The 26456-nt window shown below is 34.3% G+C and overlaps 1 protein-coding gene across 12 annotated transcripts in view; it reads left to right on the top strand.

Moving 5' to 3' along the window:
* TBC1D32 (TBC1 domain family member 32) overlaps positions 1 to 26136 on the top strand; it is a 191225-nt gene extending 165089 nt beyond the window's left edge. For 9 of the 12 annotated variants that reach the window (XM_036248330.1, XM_036248322.1, XM_036248326.1 and 6 more), the window contains 3 exons: positions 5118 to 5258; positions 15227 to 15415; positions 25881 to 26027. In XM_036248330.1, coding sequence (XP_036104223.1) covers positions 5118 to 5258; positions 15227 to 15415; positions 25881 to 25991 — 441 coding nt within the window. In that variant the 3' untranslated portion in view covers positions 25992 to 26027. The other 3 variants (XM_036248320.1, XM_036248329.1, XM_036248328.1) reach the window with 3 other exon arrangements.
* Positions 26137 to 26456: the final 320 nt, after the last annotated feature.

The raw sequence follows: 26456 nt of genomic DNA, 5'->3' as shown, positions 1-26456 counted from the left end.
TCTTTTTGCAATTGATTTCTAGTTTCGTGCCATTGTGATCTTAGAAGATGCTTGATATGATTTCAATCTTCTTGAACTTGTAGAGATTTATTTTGTGTCCTATCATATGGTCTGTCTTTGAGAATGTCCCATGTGCACTTGAGAAGAATGTGTATTCTGTAGTTTTGGGGTGCCATTCTCTGTAGATATCTATTCAATCCATTTGGCCTAGTGCTTCATTTAGAGTCTCTGTTTCCTTGCTAATTTTTTGTCTAGAGGACCTATCCAGTGCTGTCAACGGGGTGTTGAAGTCCCCTGCTATGACTGTATTGCTGTTGATTTCTCCTTTGAAGTCCTCCGTAAGATTTTTAATATATTTTGTTGCTCCTATATTGGGTGCATATATGTTTATCAAGGTTATATCTTCCTGTTGGATAGATCCTTTCAATATTATGTAGTGGCCTTCTTTGTCTCTAGTTATGGCCTTCATTTTGAAATCTCTTTTATCAGATATGAGTATTGCTACCCCAGTTTTTTTTTGCTTTCCATTTGCTTGGAAAATTTTTTTCTATCCCTTCACTTTCAACCTATGTGAGTCTTTTGTTGTGAGGTGGGCTCTTGTAAACAACATATAGATGAGTCATGCTTTCTTATCCAATCAGCTACTCTGTGTCTTTTTATGGGAGCATTCAGTCCATTTACATTTAAGGTGATTATTGATATGTACTTATTTATTGCCATTTTTGGTTAGTGTGGTTCTATTTTTCTTCCATTTCTCCTGCTAATTACAGCAGTCCTTTTAAGATTTCTTGCAGTGCTGGTTTGGTGCTAATGTATTCCCTTAGCCATTTTTTGTCTGGGAAGCTCTTTATTTGACCTTCTAATTTGAATGACAGCCTTGCTGGGTAGAATAGTCTTGGATTTAGATTCTTGCTTTTCATGACCTTGATTACTTCACGCCATTCCCTTCTGGCCTGTAGTGTTTCTTGTGAGAAGTCAGCTGAGAGCCTTATGGGGTTTTCTTTGTAGGTAACCTGTTGTTTATCTCTTGCTGCTTTTAGGATTCTTTCTTTTTCTTTAATTTTTGGCATTTTAATTACTATGTGTCTTGGTGTGGGCCTGTTTGGGTTCTTCTTACTTGGGATTCTCTGTGCTTCTTGAACTTGAATGCCTTCTTCCTTCACCAAATTAGGGAAGTTTTCTGTCACTACTTCTTTGAATATATTCTCTATACCTTGCTCATTTTCTTGTTCTTTGGCGACTCCTATGATGCGAATATTATTATGTTTCCAGTTGTCCCACAGTTCTCTTAAGCTGTCTTCCTGTTTTTTAATCGTTTTTTCCTTTTTTGTTTTTTGATTGGTTGTTTTTTTCTACCCTGTCTTCCAATTCACTGATCCCGTCCTCCGCTTCCTCTAGTCTGCTTTTTAAACCTTCCAATGTGTTTTTCATTTCCAGTATGTCATTTTTTTATCTCTTCTTGATGGTTTTTATTTTCCAATTGGCTTATTTTCAGCGTCTCTATGTCCTTACTCATGCTGTTGAGTTTCCTCAAGATCATGGCTCGGAATTCTGGCTCCCTTAACATGCCTAATTGCTCCACATTGATCTCATCTTCAGTGGAGGTGTCTTGCTCTTTCATTTGGCTTCTGTTTCTGTGTTTCACCATTTTGGCTATCACAGTGGGCCTTGGAGCCTGTCAAGTTTTCCCTGTGGGTGTTGGTGTTCTGTTGTTTGTGGCTCCCTATCCTGGGTTTAGATGAGCGAGGGAGGATCCACATTAAACACCACTGTCAAGTTTTACTTTCCTGGTTAAAGTTGCTAGTCCAGGAAAGGTACTGTTATCCTCTAGCTTTTTGCCTGGAGGCTAGCAGTTCAAGTTACTTGAAGAGTTTTGGGTTGTCAGTTGATTGAAAAACTCCCTCAGGTGCTCAGCATAAGCAGATTTCATGAGGGTGGGGCAGATGCTGGTTGTTAATGAGCTTCAGTTAGCACTTCAATGGCCCACAGGGTGGGGCTGGATCTCCGAGGGAGGGGCTGCTGCCTCCCCCCAAGGCTCTGGGAAGGAGCAAGATGGCCAGCGTCCTGCGTGGCCGCAACTCAGCAAAAGCTCTGATCGCCCTCCAAATCCCGAGTGTCCCCACACAGTTCCAGTCCAGTCTGCCCTCCCTCTGCCGGAGCCCAAGGTGAGTGGCTGTGGCTGTTTTAGCCTCTGTCCCGGCTGCGCTGTGGAGCCGCCTGGAAGTGTAACCCGAGGGCGCTGCTCCCAGCTGAGGCCGCTGCCGAGCTGCCGACCGTGGGCTCCCAGCCCCGTCTCGCGCCTTCGCAAGCCTACCGGGATGGAGTCAGTGTCCCTCGTTATATGGTCCTCGCAAGCTGCTTTTCTGTTGTTTTTCCCGTCGATTTGTCTGTGTTATAGTTGTAATTCCAGTTTGGTTATGGGAGACGGTCTGTGTAGCTTCAGTTCACTCCGCCGCCATTTTGGAATAATCTATTTATAATTTCTATGGTAAAATACTCAGTGGTCATTATTGTATAAAGTTCTTGTTTCATATTATGCCACGTTCTAGTATATTCCAAGCCAGTAGTTTTTACTGATAGTATTTTCCACGATTTTAGCTTAGTTTATATATCAGTTTATATGTTGCTTAGATGCTATAATAAATGCTATTGTAATCCTACATGTCTTCTGCTTAATCTGATATTCTGGATTTTACTTAGAGTTACCTTTAATAATAGTTACTGTCCTTTCATTATGACTGAGCAAAATACATTAAAACACTAAACATATAATAAACATAATTTATAATGTGATGATTCAGAATACTCTGTTGTATTCTTGTGGCTAAGAGCTATCATTGATCTGGCTTTATGAACACTATTTACTATAAATTAGAGTTATGAAATGACAATAGATCAGTTAGTAAAATTATAATTTTGTGATTATAATTATAATAATGTCATTATTATGTGCAGTTATTAGAATATTTTCTTGTCATTCAGTCAATAATTTGTTGAGTAGCTGTTCTATGCAAGGTTTGGTGCTAGGAGCTTATTTTGGTTACCAAAAAATACGGCATATTTCTTCTATCAGAACAGTAGAAAAACTCTTGTATTATCTTTGGGAATCCATTATATAATAATGGCTTATTTTCTTTGCAAATGTAGTTAATTAGTCTATTGTCACCAGCTCTAAATATGTTGTTTATAATACAACATAAATATATTTTATAAGAATTATTCCTTTTTTTAAAAATACGGTTTTTTTTTGGGTTTTTTTTTTTAGATAGAGAAGAAGAGAGGAGGGGAGAGATAGAAACATTGATGAGAGAAACATCAATTGGCTGCCTCCTGCATGCCCTACACTGGGGATTGAGCCCACAACCTAGGCATGTGCCCTGACTGGAAATCGAACCTGCAACCTCTCAGTGTGTGGGGCGACACTCAATCCACTGAGCCACAAAGGCTGGGCAAGAATTATTTCTTATACGTACAATTTTTACACTATCATACATATATTCAGAAAGGTGTTACCCAAGTTTATATTGAAAATTAAAATATTTTGTATGTATAAGTTGACTTTTGCTTTATATATGTTTTATATTCATTAGTTTTACTCTACAAGTACTTAATGGTGAAATACATTGTGTATTTCACAAAAGAAAATAAAGGATACTAATTCTCATACAGTTCATATTATTATTTTTATTTACTCAATAAAAAGGTTATTTATTTGTCCTAGACATTTACCTGTAATTAACTACAAGATGTCCATTTAATAATGCTCTGTGTGTCTTATCAAAATAGAGAATTAATGTTCTTTCATGTGTACTGTGAGGTATCTTCCTAAGAACCTGTCATGAAATATGTTTTTCTACAGCCTATATTTTTCTACAACATATATTTGTCTACAAATATATATTTCTGTATCTGAAATGGTAAATCATCATCTATGATGATGAATGATAAAACAGGATAACCACCAATAAATTAACTCACTGATTTCAAAAATTTTATATATGTGTATTACTCAAACCTAAATTCTCAAAAGCAGCTTAGTAATAAAGTTGAAAGGAAATCCTCCTTATATTAACTCTTATGTAATTGTTTTATGTAACTGATTTGTTTTATTTTAAAATTATTAATGTTCTTAAAATGATTTTAAAATAAGTTGTCCAGTAAAAGCAAGGACATAAAATGCCTTTCTGACATTTTATTATGTGTCAGATCTAATTTAAGTATCAATTTTTATTGTAAGTCTATAGGATATAATTGCTAGTCTAAGAGTTTTTTTTGACATGAACTTTTATCTTCAAGTTTATTATTTGTTCTTAAAAGAAGCTATTGTGTTTAAATGTTGGGTTTGTAGTAAAACTCACTAAAACATTATAGAACATTGCTGATACTAAATTATATCTAAAAGCCAAATATAAAAAATAACCAACTTTATGAAGATATTGCTGAAAACTACAAGTTTGTTTATATATACACACATATATATATATATATATAGTGTATGGAGATATACATGTAAAATATAAAAATAAACATAAATTATATATGTACTAGTTGAACTGAGAACTTTGATATAAATACATTTTGTGTTTTTTTCCCAGTTTTAGAGATGAATTTCTTATGAACTACCTAATTTCAGTTATTAGTAACACAGTGTATTTGGGTTAACATTAACTTCTTAGAAAAAAGGGATTAGGCAATCTCTAAGAGCTAACAAACTAAAACTTTTTAACATTACGGAATCATTAGCCAAAACCAAGGATAGTAAGTATATTGAAATATCCTTGGTATTAAAAAGTAAAGCCTTCATTACCCCTACATTTATTCTTTCATACAACACTCACCTTCATCATTCCACAAAGGACTGAAGTTGCCAAAATTACAAAGTGTCAAGTTTATCCCTGTGTCTTGGAAAGTATATCACATTGCCTTTATTGAGATTTATGCATTTTAAAGAGTTTAACATTCTGACTGTTAAAGTTATGTAACTATAATATTTGCATAACTTGTTATGCCACCACTACTTAATTCTGAAGTAGCAATTCAAAGCAAAAGAATTAGATGTTTGATTTTTTTAAATTAGCTGCATATACATTAATTCTTAATTTCTTTCTTTTATGCAGAGGTACCTACCTGTTGACACTATAGAATCTGGAATCCATCCAGTATATTTCTGCAGCACTCACTATATTGAAATGCTACTGAAGACGGAGCTGCCCCTTGTGTTTTCAGCTTTCCACATGTCTGATTTTGCACCATCACAGGTAATCTGCATTTCTTCAACTCTGAGACTTCAATGCCTTTAGAGAAAATCACATTATTATAAGGTATAGGAAATAACACTTAAATTAATAAAAGTATTTTTGTAAGTATTTATACCTTTGTGTTTGAATCCCTAAACTGGCTTCTTCTTCTTGGATCTGTTATAATATATAGGTTTACTTTATAGTAGATATCTGGCATTCACAGAATTCGAGTTCAAGTTCAGCTGTTCTAAGGTATAGACATTCTAAAAGTCTGTGACATCAGGTCTTTTTAATGGAGATAATATCGCTTTAGAAGGCTCGTTTAAGAATTAAGTAACTGATGGTAATAACTCTCATTAACACTGAGTATCTGGGATGTGAGATACTATATCTTACCTAATAAGAAAGCCTAGAGCTGTGTTTCTGCTGCTGGGATCAGAGAAGTTTTAGTGATTTTTCTAGGGCCTGGAATTGTGCATGTGCTCACATGACAGTAGCCACAGGTGTTTTATGGCTAAGATTATCTTGATCTTGGAGCTTTTTTGACCTGTTTATGTAACATATTTGATAGATATCTTAATAGTAAACTATTCTTCATTTCCTTATATTTGTCCTACTGGAAATCTTTCCTCTTAATTAGACAATAATTTTCTTAACTTGGCATGTGCTTTTATACTTATTTTGAAGAGCCCTTATATCATTTATTACATTTACTTCCATCAAGTTACTCCACCTGTTGAGTTTATATTTCTTGGAATTAATAGGAAGTCTAAATATAGCCAGGAATTGTATGTAGTGGAAAGGAATGCTCTTCCTCAGCCGATTCTAGCTCTTACTGTGGGTACACCTAGAACAGCCTGGAAATTTTGAGTCACAAAATGTTTAATTCTGGCTGGAAATAGTTACTATAAGCTCAATAATCCATTTTTTTCAATTCTTCTGAAAATCCAAGCCAAGGAGCAATAGGTTCCTGAGAGTTCCTTTGCGCCATTCTAGTCTTGATTAATACAATGTGTATTGTCTAATACGTCTAGTCATTTATTAGTTCCTAACATATATCTTTTAATACAAATAGACTGTGATAGACTATGGGAAAACTTGCAGTACCTCGAGCCTGACTGTGTCATTTGGTATCTATCATTTTGGCATCTCTTTATCAGTTTGGTATCTCTTTATCAATTTGATATATATTTATCAATTTGAAAGTACTTACATGTAGCAAGAAGATTTATCTAATAAAAATCACTGCATTATTTCTCAGCAGTAATATTGCTTCTTAAATTATCTAATGTAAAAATCCTTTCTAATGGCTCCCTTTGTGAGCTAAAGTATATATATCATTGGTTTGTTGATAGTATTTATTTTATTGCTAATATAAAATATGAAAACCACTTTTAACTAAATGGGTATATATGGTTAAATAGTTATTTGGATACAAATTTTGTATTTAAAAGATTATTTATTTTGACCTAATTAAAAGCAGTGATTTTCAAGTTGTTAATTTACAGACACTAAGGGATTAGGATTGGTTGATTAATGAAAGATTTGTGAGAAAGTTGCTAAATAAAATATGTAGCTCTCTAGAGTAAAAGTGATAAGCTCAACTAGAATACAAAAAAAATAAATATAGTTAGAAATGTATAACTATTGATTAGAGTTTCTTTTAAGAGTAACAGATTGGAAAGGAAATAGAAATTCAAATATATATTCTTTCCTTTTAAATGAACAGAAAATCATATGTTCTAATTAACTTTTTGACCAATTTTACTTTTGTTAAAAAACTTTCCTCATTGAATTTCATTAACTTTCCTGGCTTCAGTATAACATATCTTTAATGCTTTAGCTCTTGTAATTCCTTTGGCACATCACTTGGCATATCCTTCATTATTATGCTGTACTATTTCCGCAGGTGGGCTAACATGGATAATCCTCTGAATATACTCTAGAAAACCCTCTTGTTATTCTCTTCTGTTGGGTCTCTACCACCACCACTACCATGAAATCAGAATTATAGAAAACTATTTTATCATTTCATATTTTGTGACAGTGCTTTTTGAAAATGTAAAATTATACAAATGCAAAGCAGAATGTTGGGAGTGCCCCTTGCTCAGAGTCATACTTACAAATGTGTCCCAGACTTTACCTCTCCTCATGTACCTCATGTTGCTACTTGAAATGATACCTTCTCCCTTCCTGTGTACCATCTTTACTTGCCAGGTATTTATCTTTGAATGTCTGTCCAGATAGAACTTTTGGATCACCTACAAATACATGATTATGCTTTGCTTTCAGTTTGTATAATGCTTCTATACCTCTTTTCTAGTCAAAATAAATATATCTTGCTTTGTGGAATAGTTCTTTGTATCCTTTACCCCTCTCTTACTGGTTGAAGTTTCTTAAAGATATGTGTGCTTGACTTACCTTAAAGTCATTTGAGTGTCTGACACGTTGTTTTGCCTAGAAGTGCAACAAAACACTATCTTTTATTTATAGCAACCCTGCGGTATAAGAAGTGTGTTTTCAGACATTATTTCTTTCAAAATTATAACTTTTTCATATAACAGGTGGAGAATGCAGGATCAATGAAATGAATCGACTTGCTTAAGTTACCCCAAACTTCACTTAAAACTACAAATTTGATTTTGAAATTAGTATTAGTTTTTTACTTTGCTAATATTCTTTCAAAAATAAGAGCAAATAAAATAAGGCCCGACTAGTTGTTAAAAATAATGTCTTGGGATCATAAAATGTGATCATTTAGATCATACTTATTTGGGCTTAATCAGGTATTTATAAGTAATTTTTCTTAACTAAACTTTTTTTTAAAACTTAATTCTTATGGAATTCTGTAAAGACTGTTAAATCTAGATACACATGAGAATAATTAACCTCAGGTAAAATAATTATGTTTATCTTAATATGGCATCTTAATGTCTTTTTGCATAAGCTTAAATATGGTTGAAGGGAAACATTTCCTAGGAAGGCTATGGTACATATTATGCAAGTGATTTTTCTTCCTTATGATAATCCTCTGAATATACTCTAGAAAACCCTCTTGTTATTCTCTTCTGTTGGGTCTCTACCACCACCACTACCATGAAATCAGAATTATAGAAAACCTAAAAAGCCATTTAAATGTTTTAAAGTTAAATTAGGTCTAAAGAACACTGGTTTAATATAAACACAAACATAATTCATTTGTTTCACTTTCTTTGTAAACTATTTTATAAACTACTAATAATACTTTTTTAAATGATTATGAGGACTTAAATGCTTTTTTAAAAAAATTTGTTTTTCTTTATTGACTTTAGAGAAAGAGGAAGTGCGAGGCAGAGAGAGATAGAAACATCGATGAGAGAGAACATCGATTGGCCGCCTCCTGCATGCTCCCCACTGGGGATCGGTCCCACATACTGGGCATGTGTCCTGACTGGGAATCAAACCAGCCATCTCATCGTGCATGGGTTGATGCCCAACCACTGAGCCACACTGGCGGGACTCAAATGCTTTTTAAAAAAATCCTCACCCAAGGATTTTTTTTCCCATTGACTTTTTTAGATAGAGTGCAAGGGAGGGAGAGAGAGAGAGAGAGAAACATTGACGTGAGAGAGACACATGGATTGTTTGCCTCTCACATGACCCATACCAGGGCCAGGGATCATATGCCCTTGACTGGGAATTGAACCGTGACACTTTGGTCTACAGACCAATGCTTTAACTGCAGAGCCAAACTGGCCAGGGCTCAACGGTTTTTTTAAAAAAAATATAGTACATTTATAAGACTTATAAGAGGGAACTTGGCATATTCTAGTAAAATTACATGTGCATTTACCCATTAACCCAGCAGTGTTGTTTATAGAATTCTATCCCAGAGATACATTGAGAAAATTTTGAAAATACATGTATACAAATATGTTTTTATAGCACTATTTATAGTAACAAATGACTAGAAACAATGCAGATGTCTATAGGGATTTGGTTGAATAAATAATGCTTTATCCACAGTGTAGTACCATGCAGTTATAAAAATGAGTGAAAAATATACTTGTATATTGCCATGGAATGATATATGGGATCGTTTTTTTTAAGTGAGAAAAAGGTGGAGAAAATGTATTTAGTAAGTTACTATATATAAGAAAGGGTGGGGATACAAATACATATACAGGTGTGCTTATATTAAAAATATGGCCCTGGCCGGTTTGGCTCAGTGGTTAGAGCGTCCGCCTGCGGTCTGGAGAGACCCGGGTTCGGTTCCCGCTAAGGGCATGTACCTCGGTTGCAGTTTGTCCCGGCCCTGGTTGGTCATGCGGGTGGCAGCCACTCGATGTGTCCCTTCCACATCGATGTTTCCCTCTCTCTCTCTTCCTCTCTCTCCCTCCCACTCTGTACAAAAAATGGAAAAATGTCCTCGGATGAGGATTAAAAAAAAAGAATGAATGACTCTACCTTAATTTTTATTTTTTTAAGTTTAATTAATTAATTTATTTTTGTTACAGATGTTTCTCCTTTTACCCCCACTGATTCCCCCTCCCCCCCTACCCTGTCCTCAGCTTTGTTGTCCATGCCCATTGTTCATGCACACGTGCATATAAGTTCTGTGGTTTATCTCTCCCCCACCACCCCCTCTTTTGGGGATTGTCAGTCTGTACCCCACATCTCTGGGACTACTTCATTCCTCAGACTGTTATGTTCATTATATTCCACAAATAAGTGAGATCATATGATACTTGTCTTTCTCTGTTTGGCTTGTTTTATTTAGAATGATACTTTCCAGGTCCCTCCATGTCATCTCAAAGGATAAGAGATCTTTCTTTCTTACAGCTGCATAGTACTCCATGGTGTATATGTACCACAGCTTTTTTATCCATTTGTCTACTGATGGACACTTGGGTTGTTTCCAGATCTTAGCTTTTGTAAATATTGCAGCTACAAACATGGGGGTACATATATTCTTTCTGATTGGTGTTTCAGGCTTCTTAGGGTATATTCCTACAAGTGGGATCACTGGGTCAAATGGAAATTCAATTTTTAATTTTTTGAGGTAACACCATAGTGTTTTCCATAGTGGCTGCACCAGTCTGCATTCCCATCAGCAGTGTACTAGAGTCCCCTTTTCTCCACACCCTCGCCAACACTTGTTGTTTGATAATTTGTTGATGGCGGCCATTCTGACAGGTGTGAGGTGATATCTCATTGTTGTTTTAATTTGCATCTCTCTGATGATTAGTGATGTTGAGCATTTCTTCATATGTCTCTTAGCCATTTCTGTGTCCTGTTTGGAGAGGTGTCTATTTAGTTCTTCTGCCCATTTTTTAATTGGGTTCTTTGTCTTCCTTTTGTTGACTTGTATGAGCACTCTATATATATTGGAGATTAAACCCATATCTGATATATCATTGACAATTATGCTCTCCCATACAGTGGGTAGCCTTTCTGTTTTGATGATTGTATCTTTGGCTGTGCAGAAGCTTTTTAGTTTGATGTAGTCCCATGTGTTCATTTTCTCCTTTGTTTCTGTAAATTTAACCAAAGAAATAAAGGACCTATTTGCAGAAAACTACAGAACATTGAAAAAAGAAATAGAGGAAGATATAAAAAAGTGGAAGCACATTCCCTGTCATGGATTGGAAGAATTAACATAATTAAAATGTCCATACTACCCAAAGAAATCTACAGATTAAATGCAATACCCATCAAAATACCAATGACATACTTCACTGAACTAGAACAAATACTTCAAAAGTTCACATGGAACCAAAAAAGATCTCGAATAGCCACAGCAATCTTGAAAAAGAAGAACAAAGTAGGAGGGATCACATTATCAGATTTCAGATTATACTACAAAGCCACTGTAATCAAAACAGCCTGGTACTAGCACAAGAACAGGCATATAGACTAGTGGAACAGAACAGAGAACCCAGAAATGGACCCAAGGCAATATGCTTAATTAATATTTGACAAAGGTGGCAAGAGCATACAGTGGAGTAAAGACAGCCTCTGTAATAAATGGTGTTGGGAAAATTGGGAAGCTACATGCAAAAAAATGAAACTATACCATCAACTTACACCATACACAAGAATAAACTCAAAACGTTCCTTAATTTTTAAACAATTGCTTTTATGATAGGGAAGGACTAAGTTGAAGAGCCAGGGAATATACCTTGCTTTGTATTTTTACTTCCAAATCATTTCAATACTTCATATAGTAAATATAAATACATATCACAAACTAACTAAATAAATAAATGCATTCTCTGCCTAAGAATATAAAGTCAGACTGAATCAAATGAACCTAATAATACCCACTTGATGGTATAAACTCATGAGAAGCACTTTAAAACACCATCATTTGACTATACATACATGTCTAGGGATATGTCATCTAAAGATAAAGAGAACAGCAAAAATAATATGTTTTCAGTAGTTATATTGCTTGTGGTAGTGTTGGTATTATTATTCAGAGATTTTTTTTTTCTTGTGTGGTAAATGACATGAAAATTATGTTGATGCCACTGATAACTGAGATTTTCAGTGTTTTAAAATAATCACAGACAAAACCTATAGCAACTTAAGATGTATTTTATCCTAAACATCTTAAAGAAGAGGAACCTATGGAGGAAAATGGATATAGAACATGTCAACTAATCAAAATTTTGAAGCTGTGTTAAATCTGGTTCCTATACAATTACATAATTTAAAAAATGTTAAACAAAAAGTCTATCATGCCTATTTGGACACATACTACTTCCTTTGTCTTATTAGAGTCACAGACTGTCAGCTGGTTTGCAGACCCTTGTATTTTATAAAGATGGAGAAATTATTTGTTCAAGGATTAAAATCTGTGACTCATAGTGCAGTACTCTACCAGGGAAAAAGTGTTTCAGAAATATAGTACAATTTAATAATTCTGGAGTATCTTGTATATATAATAACAATACTAAATATAATTTCTGCCAGTTCAACAGGGCCATAATTTTAAAAAGTGCACATCTCCCCTTTAAGTGTATGGTCTATGAAAACATGAACTTAATGTCTTTTGTTCACTTAAAAATTATAAGTTTGTATATTAGGTATTCGATAAATATTTGTTAAATGAATACTAGACATCTGTACTGTTGTTATAAAATAACATATACATAGCATATGTATTTTCAAAGTGCTTTCAGTTATCTCTCGTTTTCCTCTCCTAAATTTCCCATGCATAAAAAAGACAGGTATTAATATCTCTAGTAAATGGAATAAAAATAGACAGTGTACAGAAAACAGTGTTTGAATGTATGTAAATGCCAGAAAACTGTAATGGCATTAGAAGCGATATAATAAAAGCTAATTGCAGATTTTAGGGTGACTTTCTTTTAAACAATCTGGATAAAGGTATATGGATAAATACCTCTCTACATATATACATTTTAAGTTCAGATATATTTGTTGGAACATGTAAAGTTGGTAGGTTTAAAGACTAAAATGAGCTATTGATCAGCAGTTTCATACCATTCAACCTGTAGAAAAGTAAGGCCAGAATCTGTTACCTGTCTCATCTTTGTCTAACTTGCTAGTCATCTCTGTTTACAACTGAACAGGAGCTGCTTTCTCTGGCTGCAGGAATTATTTGTATTAATTTCCACTCTTCAGTTGTTTCTTCTTCATTCATCCAGAGATTCTCATCTTCAGATTAACACAGCCAGGTCATACATTGATTGGCATTAGTATCTGTAGCAAAGAAGAGAGAGAGGACCCTGGCAACAGTGCTTTAAAGGAATTAAAAGTATTGCTTCTAGTCAGAGAATAACTGAATGCTTCAGCCTACCTAGTTAGGTAGAAGCAGGTCAAGGTCTCGGAGAAGAATCCTATCAATGTCAAGTGCACAGTAAATGTAGTACAAAGGAAATTAAATATATTCTGCCTACTGATAAATATTAGATATTTATAGACATATTCTAATTCAATGTTGAGTTAACTCATAAGTTCTATGAAAAGATTTTGGAGCATAATAGAAGGGAACTTAATATTTATAAGGACAAAATTTATACCTGAGAACAGAATTACAATAAAAAAGCCAGAAGGAAATATTTGGTCACATGCAGTTGGCATTATCAATAACAAAATAGGCAATATGACTAGAAGATGAGATAAAAAGATATGCCCATAATGGCTGGAATTTAAAGGTTAATTGCTGACATGAATAATAATATATGGAAGACAAAATTTCAATGATATCATCTGGTATGGGCTGAATTGTGTCCCCCTAATTCATATGTTGAAGTTCTAACAACCAGTATCTCAGTACGTGACTATATAGAGATAAGATCTTTAAAGGTGGTAATTACATTAAAATGAGGTCATTAGGGTAAACCACTCAGTATGAGTGGTGTCCTTATAAGAATAGCAAATTTGGACATAGACATGTACAGAGGGAAGACCATGTGAATATGAGAAAAGGCTGCTATCTACAAGCCAAAGAGATTGGCTTTGGAAGAAACCAACTCTGCCAACACCTTGGTTTTGGACTTCTCCAAAATTGTGAGAAGATAAATTTCTGTTGTGTGTCACCCAGGCTCTTGTATTTTATTATGGCAGATCTAGTAAACTAATATAATACATTAAAGGCGGTTAAAAGCGGACTCAATATCCCCCCAAATTGAATCAGGGGTATAAAAACAAATTTTAGAAACTATTTTTAAAAGAACAAAATGATAGAGCAAAAGAAAATTTGTGTCTCTGTATCTTTTGTGTCTATGATAACTTGAGATAAGCCACCATATCTGTTCCCATTTCCTCCTCCTGTGCCCCCTAAGACATAAAACTAGAGGAGAAGATAGGTTCTCTACAGGAACTCTTTCCTCAGTGGTAATTTGTTGAACATTAATGAAAAATAAAATATTGAAAAGTAACTCATTGTCTTAATTTCCCAAGATTGCAGTATCAAAGTATTATAAACTGGGCTACTTAAAACAACAGAAATATATTGTCTCACAATTTAGGAGACCAGAAATCAAAGTGTTGGCAAGGCTATGTTCCCTCTGAACATAAGTAGGGGAAGAACTGTTGGTGCTTCTTTCCCAGCTTCTAGTAGCCTCAGATGTTTCCTGGCTTGTAGATGCATCAATCATCTGTCTTCACGTGTGACATTTTCTTTGTGTGACCTTCCAACCTCTTCCCTCTCTGTGTCTTTGTTCAAAGTTCCCCTCTTTATATGGATGCCGGTCATATTGGAATAGGGTTTACCCTATGACTTTATTTTAACTTGATCACTTCTATGAAGACCTTGTTTCCAAATAACATCACCTTCACGGGCACTGGGGTCTGGACTCTGACATGCTTTTTGTGGGAATACACAATTCTATCCATAACATTAATGTACCAAAATGTTAGCAGTATTAATCTCTGTGTAATTGTTATTTTTTCTTAAACTTCTGTTTTTCCATAGTGAAAATCTGAACAAATGTTATTCAAAAAGTAAGGGAAATGATGTTTTAAATTATTCTGTGCATTAGCTCTCAGTTTTCATGTTATATAATTCTGTTTGGTTTAAATTGTTTTCTAGTTCAGCAAGAGTCCATTTGCATTAATGTAACATTTATCAATCTGTTATCTACATAATTATACATCTGTGATTAGAGGTAGGATAGAAAAAACTTTCATCCTTGAATTAAAGTAGTCTCTCAGCATTTGTGATCTGTAGAGCCCAGACTGGTGTTATGGATAAGAGGAGGGAAGTATGAGTACAGAGGCATTTAGCATAGGCATCTGAGCAGTGTGGACACTATTCGTTGCCCCCCAAGTCCTGAGTCCCAAAGGCCATGAAAGTTTTCTCATGCATTTAGCAAATACGTAAAACAGAGTCGTTAGGCTTATGTGCAGAATGTCTTTCTATTTTGGTTAAATGCTAAACTCTTCATTAGTTTTATGTGAGTTATTGGTTATTGCTTTTTGAAAGTCAGTATGATCTTACAAACTTTCTAATGAAATGATTTCTCTTTTTCTAGATTTGTCTGCAGTGGATAACTCAGTGTTTTTGGAATTATTTAGATTGGTTAGAAGTCTGTCATTATATCACTACTTGTATTTTCCTTGGTCCTGATTACCAAGTGTATATCTGTATAGCTATATTCAAACATCTACAACAAGACATTCTGAAGCACACTCAGACTCAAGATCTGCAGGTTTTCCTAAAAGTAAGTGTCTTTATATCTAAAGGGAAAATGGTTAAGATTTAATAGCTAACTTTGATGGGGTGCTTAATGTCAGATACTATTCTAGTCTTTCATCTAATCCAAAAAACAACCTTTATAGGTAAGTGTTATTATCATCCTCACTTTAGAGATGAGAAAACCGAGGCATGGAATTAAGTAAATTGCCCCGAATTATACAGGTAGAGACTTACAGAGCTGGGATGTGAATTTAAGCTGTTTAGGTTTAAAACTTTGCTTTTAACTAGTGTGCCATACCAAAAGACATGTTGTTTTTATATTTATCTATCTTATTTAGTCAATTAAAGTTTAAGTTATTATGTTAATACAGAGGTTTGATACTTTAAAAAACTTAATATAATTTCTTATGCCTTAATATTATATATTTTTCTAAACTTCCAACTATTTTTTAATAAAAGATTTTCTTGAAAGATTATTCTATTATAACACTTTTTAAAAAGTCATACCATATATAAGTTAAGACTTTAAAACAAGACATAGCTGCTTACTTTCTCATTCACAATAATGTGACTTTTGTAGCTCTGGACTTTAGGAAATACATAATATATAAATATATCCCTGTGTGCAATTGTTGATAGCAGTCCAACTCTATAATTTAAGTTAAAATCTTTCCTTGGATTTAAAGTATGTTTCCCTCCACCTATTACCCTCCCCAACCCACAGGCATGCAGACACACATACACCAAAACCAATATTTATCATTTGCTAGTTTTTCTCTAGGTCAATGACCAATTTCTATGTAAATTAATTTTATCTTTATTTTTTATCATTACATACTTATCTGAGCAATTTTCCATTTAATGATGATTTTCTATAAATGTCATTGATCATTTAAGATTGCCAGACTGTCAGGTATTTTTATTTTATAAGTACTGAATTCAAAAGGTCTCAGATTTCCTACATATATTACTAGAATTATGATCCTAGAAACATTCTTTTTTTAAAAATTATTTTTTTTCTTTACTGGTTTTAGAGAGAGAAGGGAGAGGGAGAGAGAGAGAGAAACATTGATGAGAGAGAACATCGATTGGCCGCTTCCTACATGCTCCCCACTGGGGATCTGGGCCATATTCCCTAACCAGGAATCAAACCAGTGACCTCTTGGTACATGGGTCGACGCTCAACCACTGAGCCACACTGGCTGGGCCCTAGAAATATTCTTAATGAAAAAATATATCAAGACAATGATTGTACATATAGGAAGAAAACTTAGGTAGAAAAAGAATAAGATGACCTACAAGAGGTAATTGGAGTACAGGGGTGGTTAAGCAAATGGGAATTATGTTGAGGACAAAATGTGAATTTATTTTCGGTAAGGGATATTTTTGTCACCTACATAGTCAGTTAGAGGGGCTTCAGAGTCTGAAAATTTCCAGAACTCTTGTATTTGTGTATCCCTTAGCTATAATTCTCTATCCTCTTATCATACTTTAGTTTTTCTTAGAGTGTTTGTCACTACCTGAAATTATTTTATATATATTTTTGTCAGTCTTCCCCAGTAAAATGGGCAAGCTCCACAGGAACTTTTATATTGTCTGTATTGTTTACTAATATGTTTTTGCTGCTTCGGACAGTGCCCAGCACATAGTAGGTGCTCAATAAACACTCACTGATAGAATAAACAAATATTGTAGATAAATAGGATGAATGAACATAGTTTTATTCACATTGAATAACAAATGTTACTAAATTCTTCAAATGATTGTCACTTATCTTTCTACCAGAAGTGTGTCTTTATATCTCATCATCTTTAAACCTGATTAATGGTGGTGATCATTGCAGTTTCATCTCTTTCTTGACTACTGCCGGGAAAATTGTAATAGGTTTTGCAAATGGTGACCTCTTTAAATGTGTCCCAAGACTCTGTTGTGCTCTGTGCATAATGCTATCAATTTAAAACTAAAGAATTTTTAAATGAGGGGAAACATTATCTTTACTAGCTAAGTCGTATTTAAATTACTAAAATTTTAATTGAATTGGTTTAAATCCAAATTAAGGACACGCTGGCAAAGAATTAACTGTTAGTACTTGTCCTGGAACGAACCTTACTTCTTATCCTGCTATTTGCAGTCATCTGAGGGATTAGAAAAAATGCCCATTGAATACTGATTTTACTTTAATTTTTGTTTTATTTTCAGCAAGTAGGTCTCAACTTCACTGATCTTTTGGTGGGCAGTTATTTTTCTTGTGAGACAAATTCCAGTGTAGTTTATTTAAATATGAGTTTATATACCCCTTTACTACTATATGAAATCTTGTCTTTTGTTTGCAAAGTACATAAACTTATGTACACTGTTTTTTACTTACTGACATATTAACTAATAATGAAATTTTGATTAATAAAGTGATTTTTATTTTATTTTACTTTTATTTTTTATTTTTTTCCAATTTCATAGGTGGCCTAGATTTTTTTTTAATTTTAAATATGTTTTTATTGATTTTTTATTTTTTTATTGATTAATTTTTGTTACAGATGTTTCTCCTTTTTCCCCCACTGATTCCCCCCTCCCCCTCCCTCCCTGCCCCTTCCCCAGATTGTTGTCCATGTCCACTGTTCATGCATATATGCATATAAGTTCTGTGGTTCATCCCTCCCCCACCTCCCCCCTCTTTAGGGGATTGTCAGTCTGTACCCCGCTTCCACGTCTCTGGGACTACCCCATTCCTCAAACTGTTATGTTCATTATATTCCACAAATAAATGAGATCATATGAAACTTGTCTTTCTCTGTTTGGCTTGTTTCACTTAGGATGATACTTTTAAGGTCCCTCCATGTAGTCTCAAAGGATAAGAGATCTTTCTTTCTTACCGCTGTGTAGTACTCCATTGTGTATACAGTGATACCTTGGTTCTCGAACGCCTCGGTTTTCGACCAAATGGAGATTCGAGAAACTTTTGTCTCGGAATCCGAACAAATATTTGGAACTCGAACTTCCGAGATGAGCCGAGTTGAGCTGAATGGCGTTCATTCGGCCCAGCGCGCCTTGCTTGCGTCCTCAGTGTGAGTGCAGAGAGAGAGTCACGCTTTGTGGAGTCACGCTTTCCTATTGGGTTTCATTGCTTCGGTTCTCGAACAATTCGGTTCTCGACCGTCCTCCTGGAACGAATTATGTTCGAGAACCGAGGTATCACTGTATGTACCACAGCTTTTTGATCCATTCGTCTACTGATGGACACTTGGGCTGTTTCCAGATCTTAGCGATTGTAAATAGTGCTATTAATTAATTTTTGTTACAGATGTTTCTCCTAATAAAGTGATTTTTATATATCCCTCAACAGATCCCTTAAGTCAAGAATAGTATATGATTAAAAAATTCCTCATTTAACTATATTTATAGGGATTAAACCTTGGAAATCATGCTTTATACTTTCTGATCTAAAATCTCAGCCCTGTACCAAGGGAGGGAAAAATGTTAACAATTCTCTATGTTAGTACTTGTCACAGTCATAATAATATTCTTTTAAAATACATGTTATTTTCTGACTCTACATATTTAGTAATGATTGCTTCTGAGAGTAAAGGAGCTGAAGTAGAATAGGAGGCTTTTACTTTTTATTATATATATTTGTATGTAAATATGTGGACATTTTTATTTTCAAAGAATGGCCTCCTACCTCTTTTATAATAAAACTACTTTTTTAAAGGTGCCCTAGCCGGTTTGGCTCAGCGGTTAGAGCATCGGCCTGTGGTCCAGGGAGACCCAGGTTCGGTTCCCACTAAGGGCATGTACCTTGGTTGCAGTTTGTCCCCGGCCATGGTTGGGTCGTGAGGGTGGCAGCCACTCGATGTGTCCCTTTCACATTGATGTTTCTCTCTCTCTCCCCGCCCCCCACTCTATCTGAACAAAAAATGGAAAAATGTCCTCAGGTGAGGATTAAAAAAGATAAAATAAAAAATTTAAAAAAATAAAGGAAATTGAATCGTTATATAAAAGTACATAAAACAAATATCTATTGTAAAAATGTTTTAAAAAATCAGGCCCAATTGATTACTTTTCAAAATATTGAAAAACCACAAACGTCTCATGTTTTCTACTATTAGTTATCCTGAGCAATGTCAGATAATGGGATGGTTCCAGAAGATTGAAAATATGCAATTCTTTTCCTGGTTTAAGTTTCACGTAATGATAGAAAGTGACATGACAGAATAATAAAGAAAATATCAACTCATTTGTATTCATTTTGGTTTCAGCTCACAATTTTAAATCAGTAATTAAGAGTCTAGACTCCATGCCTACATATGTAATAGACTACTGAATAGTTCTTCATGATCAGTCAATATATTTCAAAGACTACTTGGAATTTCTTAGACCAGAAGGCGGTGTACACTATTAATAGGCAGCCCAGGTTTACTAAAAAATGAAACAATGAAACAAAAAACTTGTTCATTTTTCCTCTTTTGAATAAACCACTAAATGTTAGATTTGATGAATATTATGAATATAAGTTTATACAGCAAGGTATTGTCTTTTTACAATATTCTTGCCAATACAACAGAAATGTGGGTTGGAAAGCAGATCAGCTTAGTGCATTATTCCCACACTATAGTGATTAATAGATGAATGCTGGGCTGGATAGCAACTTCGGAAGGCATGCTAAGGAGCTTAGTCCTTGCATGTGGGGTTCTGAACATTTGTGTCTGTGACAGATGATGGTTCTAAAAATCTGGAGACATCAAACTTCCAGAGAGAAAAACATCATCCACCAAATAGTCTCAAATATTTCAGCAGCCTTGAAAGTGTGAAGTTCTTTTGTAATGCAGTCATCCTCTCTCTCTCTCTCTCTCTCTCTCTCTCAACCACACACACACACACACACGCACACACACACACATGCACACACACAGGACATGTTTATTACGAGTTAGTTTAATAGTACTTTAGAAGACACTCTGTTTTAGACAACTGTCTGTTTTGCATTTCTGTCTAGCATACTAATTGGCTGGCAGTGATCTTGATTTTAGTTTGTGAATTCAACCTGGGGACAAACGTTGTTGAAATGCCAGGCTAAGAAAAGATTGTCTTCCAGTGAAAATCAGGCTGTGAGGCTCAAAATACTTAATTAACATGCTTCAACTAAATCCTGCATATTACGGAAAAATCAATTTAAAATGATGAAAAATCAGATTAATTTTATCCCAATCAGTTAATTGTCAAGAGGGTTTTTGTGTGTGTGTTGCTATTGCAGCTGTTGCTCCAGAACATGTTGACTGTGTAAGAAATAGAGATTAGACTGAGAAAAACCAATTGAATGCTAAGCTTTAAAAGACAAAAGTATACATAACATGAAAAACAATTCACTATCTGAGGGAATAGATAAAACACGTTTAGTATTATGTCAACTGTGTTTTATAGATGTTTTCTGCATTGTCCTTATATCACTTGAAGTCACCTGAATTAAAATTCTGGCTTTGTCATCAACTGTGCAAACTGGGGCATGTTGCTTAACCTCTCTGTGGCTCAGTTTCTTCAGCTGTATAGTTGGACATGAAATAATACCTATTACATAAGGTTGTTGAGAAATGAAACGATACGCTATCTGTAAAGTACTTCTGAAACATTATCTGACACATTGCAAGTTCTTAAAAAAACTTACTTGAGTTTCTACATTCCTGTTCCATGCCTCTCCCATCTCTCTCTTGTTCTTATTTAAGAAAAGAAACAGGGTTTTCTACTGAGTTCATACCTACACTATATATCTTTGCTCCCATTTTTTTTTCCTCCAGCCCCAAGATGTCTTAGTGTATCATATCATATTAATACCTGGCATTGACATAACCTTTAGTTCTACACCAGAAACATCCATTTACATTGTACTGGATCAAGGCCTATTTCTTCACAGGGTGCTCCCTCCACTCAAGGAAAAAGTAATTCTGTAGTACCCGGCGTTGGGTTTGCAGATAATGTGCTCTGTAATCCGACTTGAAGGGTGGAGGGAGGTGAGCTGTGGGGGAAGTTAAGAGGCAGCAAAGCTCAATGGCTTTGTTTCTTTGTCTGGAAAGTTGACTGTTAGACAACTGAGGCTGCACCCCGGTGCTTTGTCCCTACCCAGGTAGCTGGGCTCAGCCACAGCTCGTACTACCCATTCTTGCAGAAATGCTCACTAAAATCTTTGCCCCTCCTGAAGGGAGTCCCAGCCACAACCTGACCCCTGCCTCTCCAGGTTGAGTCCCATCATGAGCTCCCAGCTGCAAGGCTGTCTTTGTGGCTCATCTCAGCTCTTCTCCCTTCTCACCTTACTGGTTTACTCCCATTGTCCGTCTTTAGATGTTTCAAGGTGTGGATCTTTCAGACGTGTTTGTGCATTGAGCAGGGAATCCTTTGTTGGATTATAGCTGTTCTAGTTGGTGAAGAGACCAAGGGTGTCTGTCACACCACCATCCTCTGATGTCACTCTCCTCCATCCTTTTTTTTTTTTAAAGAAAAGAGCTATTGCATCTTTTTTTTTTTAAATCACCTTTCAAATGCATTAATAATTAAATATTTGGAAAAAGAGCCTATCAGAAAATATGTAAACTTCATCCTTAAATCATAAAAACCAAGGTATGTCATGTTAGCACACTTGATCTTTTTGTTATTTGTATTTATTTACTACCCTGAAAGGCCACCTATTCAATTCAAATTCCAAATTTATAGAGCTTGCAATAGCTCTAAAACATTTCTGCTAGAAATTATTTTTGAAAACTTAACTGATACAAATAATGCTTGAAGGTGTAGGTATAGCTTGATTTCCAAAGCAGGCATATTCCTGAGAATTTGTAAGAAAATACCAATATATCTAAATATCTTAATATTTTAGATGAATGGATTCCTTGTAGTTTTGATAATGAATCGAAGAACAGACCCTGGACTCAATGCTCTTTGATGAGCTCATCATGCTTATGTTATAGATGGGCAGTGTGATCAAGAAAATTAGCTCTAGCAGTTTAGAGACCATTAGTTGATTTAAAATATGTTCTTCTTATGACCAGCATTAACACCTTCAGTACTTAATGAATACCAGGCACTGGGCAAAGGAGTTTACAGGTATTAGGCATTCATTCATCGACTTCATCAACTATTGTGCAACACCTATTTCCCAGGCACTGTTGTAGTCATAAGACAGGCCATGTGCCTGCCCACAGTGATCTCGCATTCTGCTAATAGATAAATAGTATGTGAATACTTATATAATATTCGTTTTGGATAGGTCTCATTATAAGGACTTCAAACACGGTAAGGGAGTCAAGGAATGAGTCAGAGGTGCTATTTATAGGAAGATTTCAGTAAAAGCTACACTTTCAGGAGGTTAAGTAGAGAGCTGATTGAAGCAAAGGAAAAAACAATGCATAGACTTCTGAGCAAAATATATCTAAATGGGAAGAAAGGCAAGTGCAAAATTCAGAGGTAGGAATGAGCTTGGCCCTTTTAGAAAGTGTTGATGAAAACTGGGAACAGAGAAAGGTGAGGGAGTAAGAACCATAACAGGTAAGGCAGGAGCCAAATCATCTAAGGCTTTACAGTTCATGGTAAGGAGTCAGACCGAAACCCCTTGTGCTGTTATAGCTCACATTTTACTCATGAGAAATGGAGGCTTATGGAGCCAGTCAACTTTCCTAGGTTCACACATCTAGTAACTAACATGGGGAAGTTTGAACCCTCTTCTGGTCTGAATCCAAATCCGATGCTCCTTCTAGTGTGTCAAATTGTCTTTCATTGACTAGTCACAGACATACCTTTAAAAATATATATGATCCTAAATCCAGTGGCCCTCTAATGAAATGTTCTCAATAGCAATAGAAAACCCAGTGGATGCATATTTGAAACTGGATTCTGTATACAGAGGTGAGAGGGAAGCTGTGTATGTACCATATTATATAATATTAAATACACATATGACATTGTGCTTTAGAATGGTCATTTTTAATGCTTTTTGATGATTCAACATTTGAAACTCAGAATCAATGAAGATAGCAAATCACCAAAGGCACACTCATTGTAGAAACACTAGTTACCAAAAAATGTAGTGTGAAAATGAGCATTCTAACCATACACAAACTACTCCAGTAGTAACTTGTTAAAGGGGAACTTCTTGAACAAATGGTGCACTGTTTGTATAAAATGGGATAGTGTTCCCTTATATAATTCTGTCTGCCTACTTAAAGAATAAGAGAATTCATACTTTTATACAGAGTCCAATATACTTAGATCTATAAATGAAATAATATTAAAACAGTATTCAGAAGAAATGGTGTATAATAACTTGAATGAGAAGCTGAGCAGTCTAAATGGTCATAATTACGAAGAAAGTTATCTAATGGAAATGATAGTAGAGAATATTTGGGATAAAATGAGAAGTTTTTACTTGAAGACAGAAAGTGGAATTCAGAGATTTTGAAATGTTATTTAGAGCTAAAGTTGCCTGTGTATTTTAAATAATTAACTATATATCATTTTTAAAATGTTCCTTTTAAAACAAATGTTTAATATTTATTTGCCATTTTTATGGATGTGTCTTCAATATAGTTGTCAGGGCATTTCTTATTTAAAAATTAATGTCCAAAGTAGAAGCCATAATTTCAAAAAATACTTTCTAAGGAAAAAATACATTTAAATCAAATAAAGCTATAGCTCTCCATAGATAGTTTTTATTTTTAAAGTGGGACAATAATTAAAATACATTAAAATAGATTATACTTATTTCTTCCCAGAAAAGAATTAGAACTATTATTCAAATGCGGTCATCTCTCATTGTAATTCACATTTAATGAACAACAAGCATTCTTTTTTAAAAATATCATGAATATGTATTAAAATACTTTTTCCAGCATTGAGTTTTTATTATCTGGTTAAAATAACACATTTTTTAAAACATAATTCCTCTCCAACTTAGGTATAGTTTTAGTGAAGAGGTGAACAATGTCAAATCACATAATTTGAATAAAGAGAATGGATAAATTTATAATAGTTCCGTGCCTACAACAGTAACTGTTTGAAGTGAATTATTGAACAGGAAGATTTGTTTTCCCACAAAGAACAAAGCAATACATTTTTTATAGAAGAGAAATTAAAAAAACAACAATAATATTTATGTTGTTCATGAGATGATTATCTTCCCTTTGATTCAGTTACTTATATGTAAAACTGGAGACAATACAGATACCTCAGCTGTTAATGTCTTAGGATAGGACCTGTCTCATTCACCTTTGTTACTTCAGCTTTTAACCAAGAACCTAATATACAATAAGAGAAAAAAATGAGTTAATGAATGAAGCAATAGAAGAATGGTAACACATCACATTATTTTAAAATTAAGAGTAGAATTAGCTCTAGTCTTAATGGTATAATGTTATGCATATAACTCAACATCATTTAGTTTCATTAGTTATCATATCAGCCTTGTAGATCAGTAATACTTTTTTTTAAAGTACCAACTAACTCTTCCCCCAAATTACCCAGATTTTAGGTGATACATGGTAAAATAAGTGTAATATTCTCCCAAGTTATTTGCAAGCTGTGAACTGTTAGTAATTATAAGTGACCAGTGACATCTGAGGCCTTCAGAAACTTCCATTCTTACTGAGAATTGTATATTTTCTTGTTTACATTGATGTCTTTCATCTATAAACTGATTGTCTCTACTATAATGTCTGGTTTATGATAATATATTTTATTCTTTTGAATTGCTCCTGTTTTTTTGTTAGTGACTTTTGCCTTTGAACTATAATCTCCAGAAAGGCATGAATTATTCAAACTTTTTATAACCTCCAAAACTCTAACATAGTGCTTTTTAGCATTGAGTCAAGCCTGTTCTTCCTTCTGCAAATTTGTTGTTGTTGTTACTTTGATGGTAGGTACTGCATAGCTAGTATTTGGATGTTAAAAGGAATAGTCATAAAATTCCCTAACAGTTGCTGTGATTCTAAATGGAGGTCCCTAGTGTTTTTACTTTTGAGTGCCTCATTTGGAACACTAACCATTAAATTTAAAATTGGTATAGACATGCATAGTACCAGCATTATGAATTGCAGACTATTGAAGGTTTTATGAACAATTGTTGTAAACAGATATCTTGCAGTATTATAGTATCCTTCGATGGAAAAGTTTTGGTGTCTGTACTAATTACAAATGTGAACAATCATTCTATCATTGAAACTTTATTATACCTAAAATATTAGGAAGATTTCATTACCTAAGAATTTGTTTTATTTTTTGTTAGCTGTAAAGCATTTTTGATTTTAAAAACAAACTTGTTTCATAGGAACATGATTTCTTACTATCGTATACATACACAGCCTACTAAATAAAAAATAACTACACATTTACTAGCAATATGAAACTCCATGTCGATAGCTTAAAAAAGTGATACATCCACTATTTAAAATTTCTTAACTTAGAATTATATGTCTTTACCCAAGCGAATGAACTGTTCCCTTTATATATTTTGACAGGAAGAAGCACTGCATGGGTTTCGAGTGAGTGATTACTTTGAGTACATGAAAATTTTGGAACAAAACTACCGACCAGTGTTGCTGAGAGACATGCAGAACATTAGAGTGTAAAGCATACAGATCATGAAACATACAATTTAATGTTTTATTTATTTTAAAAGGAAACAAACGGACTAGATTGTATCCTGTGTCCATAAACAACATGTACTTTGTGAATGCACGTATAAATAAATGCTGAGAGTTTAATAATATAATATATTCAAGTAGGTATTAGCTTAATTTTTGATATGAAATGAATTCGTTTTTATAAGATTGCTTTTTATATGGTTGTTTTACAATCAGATCTAACTAACTTATGGTTTTTGATATTTAAGAGGTATTTCCTATATAGATCTTCTCCTTCACAAGATGATTAAAATATTTTTTTTCCAATGAGTTTGGAAAGAAGCAGCAATATTGAAAATAATTGTTTGGCTAACCAGAAAGAGTCCATAGAGACAAGGAAACGACAGTTGTTTTTCTTTATTTTGTTTGTCTGCACAAACAAGGAGACCCAGACAAAACCACAACTGCTTA

This window comes from Molossus molossus, unplaced genomic scaffold (assembly GCF_014108415.1).
Source record: "Molossus molossus isolate mMolMol1 unplaced genomic scaffold, mMolMol1.p scaffold_m16_p_8, whole genome shotgun sequence".
Classification (NCBI taxonomy): Eukaryota; Metazoa; Chordata; class Mammalia; order Chiroptera; family Molossidae; genus Molossus; species Molossus molossus.
Note: the sequence above shows the minus strand (reverse complement) of the source record. Positions and strands in the feature narration are given on the sequence as shown.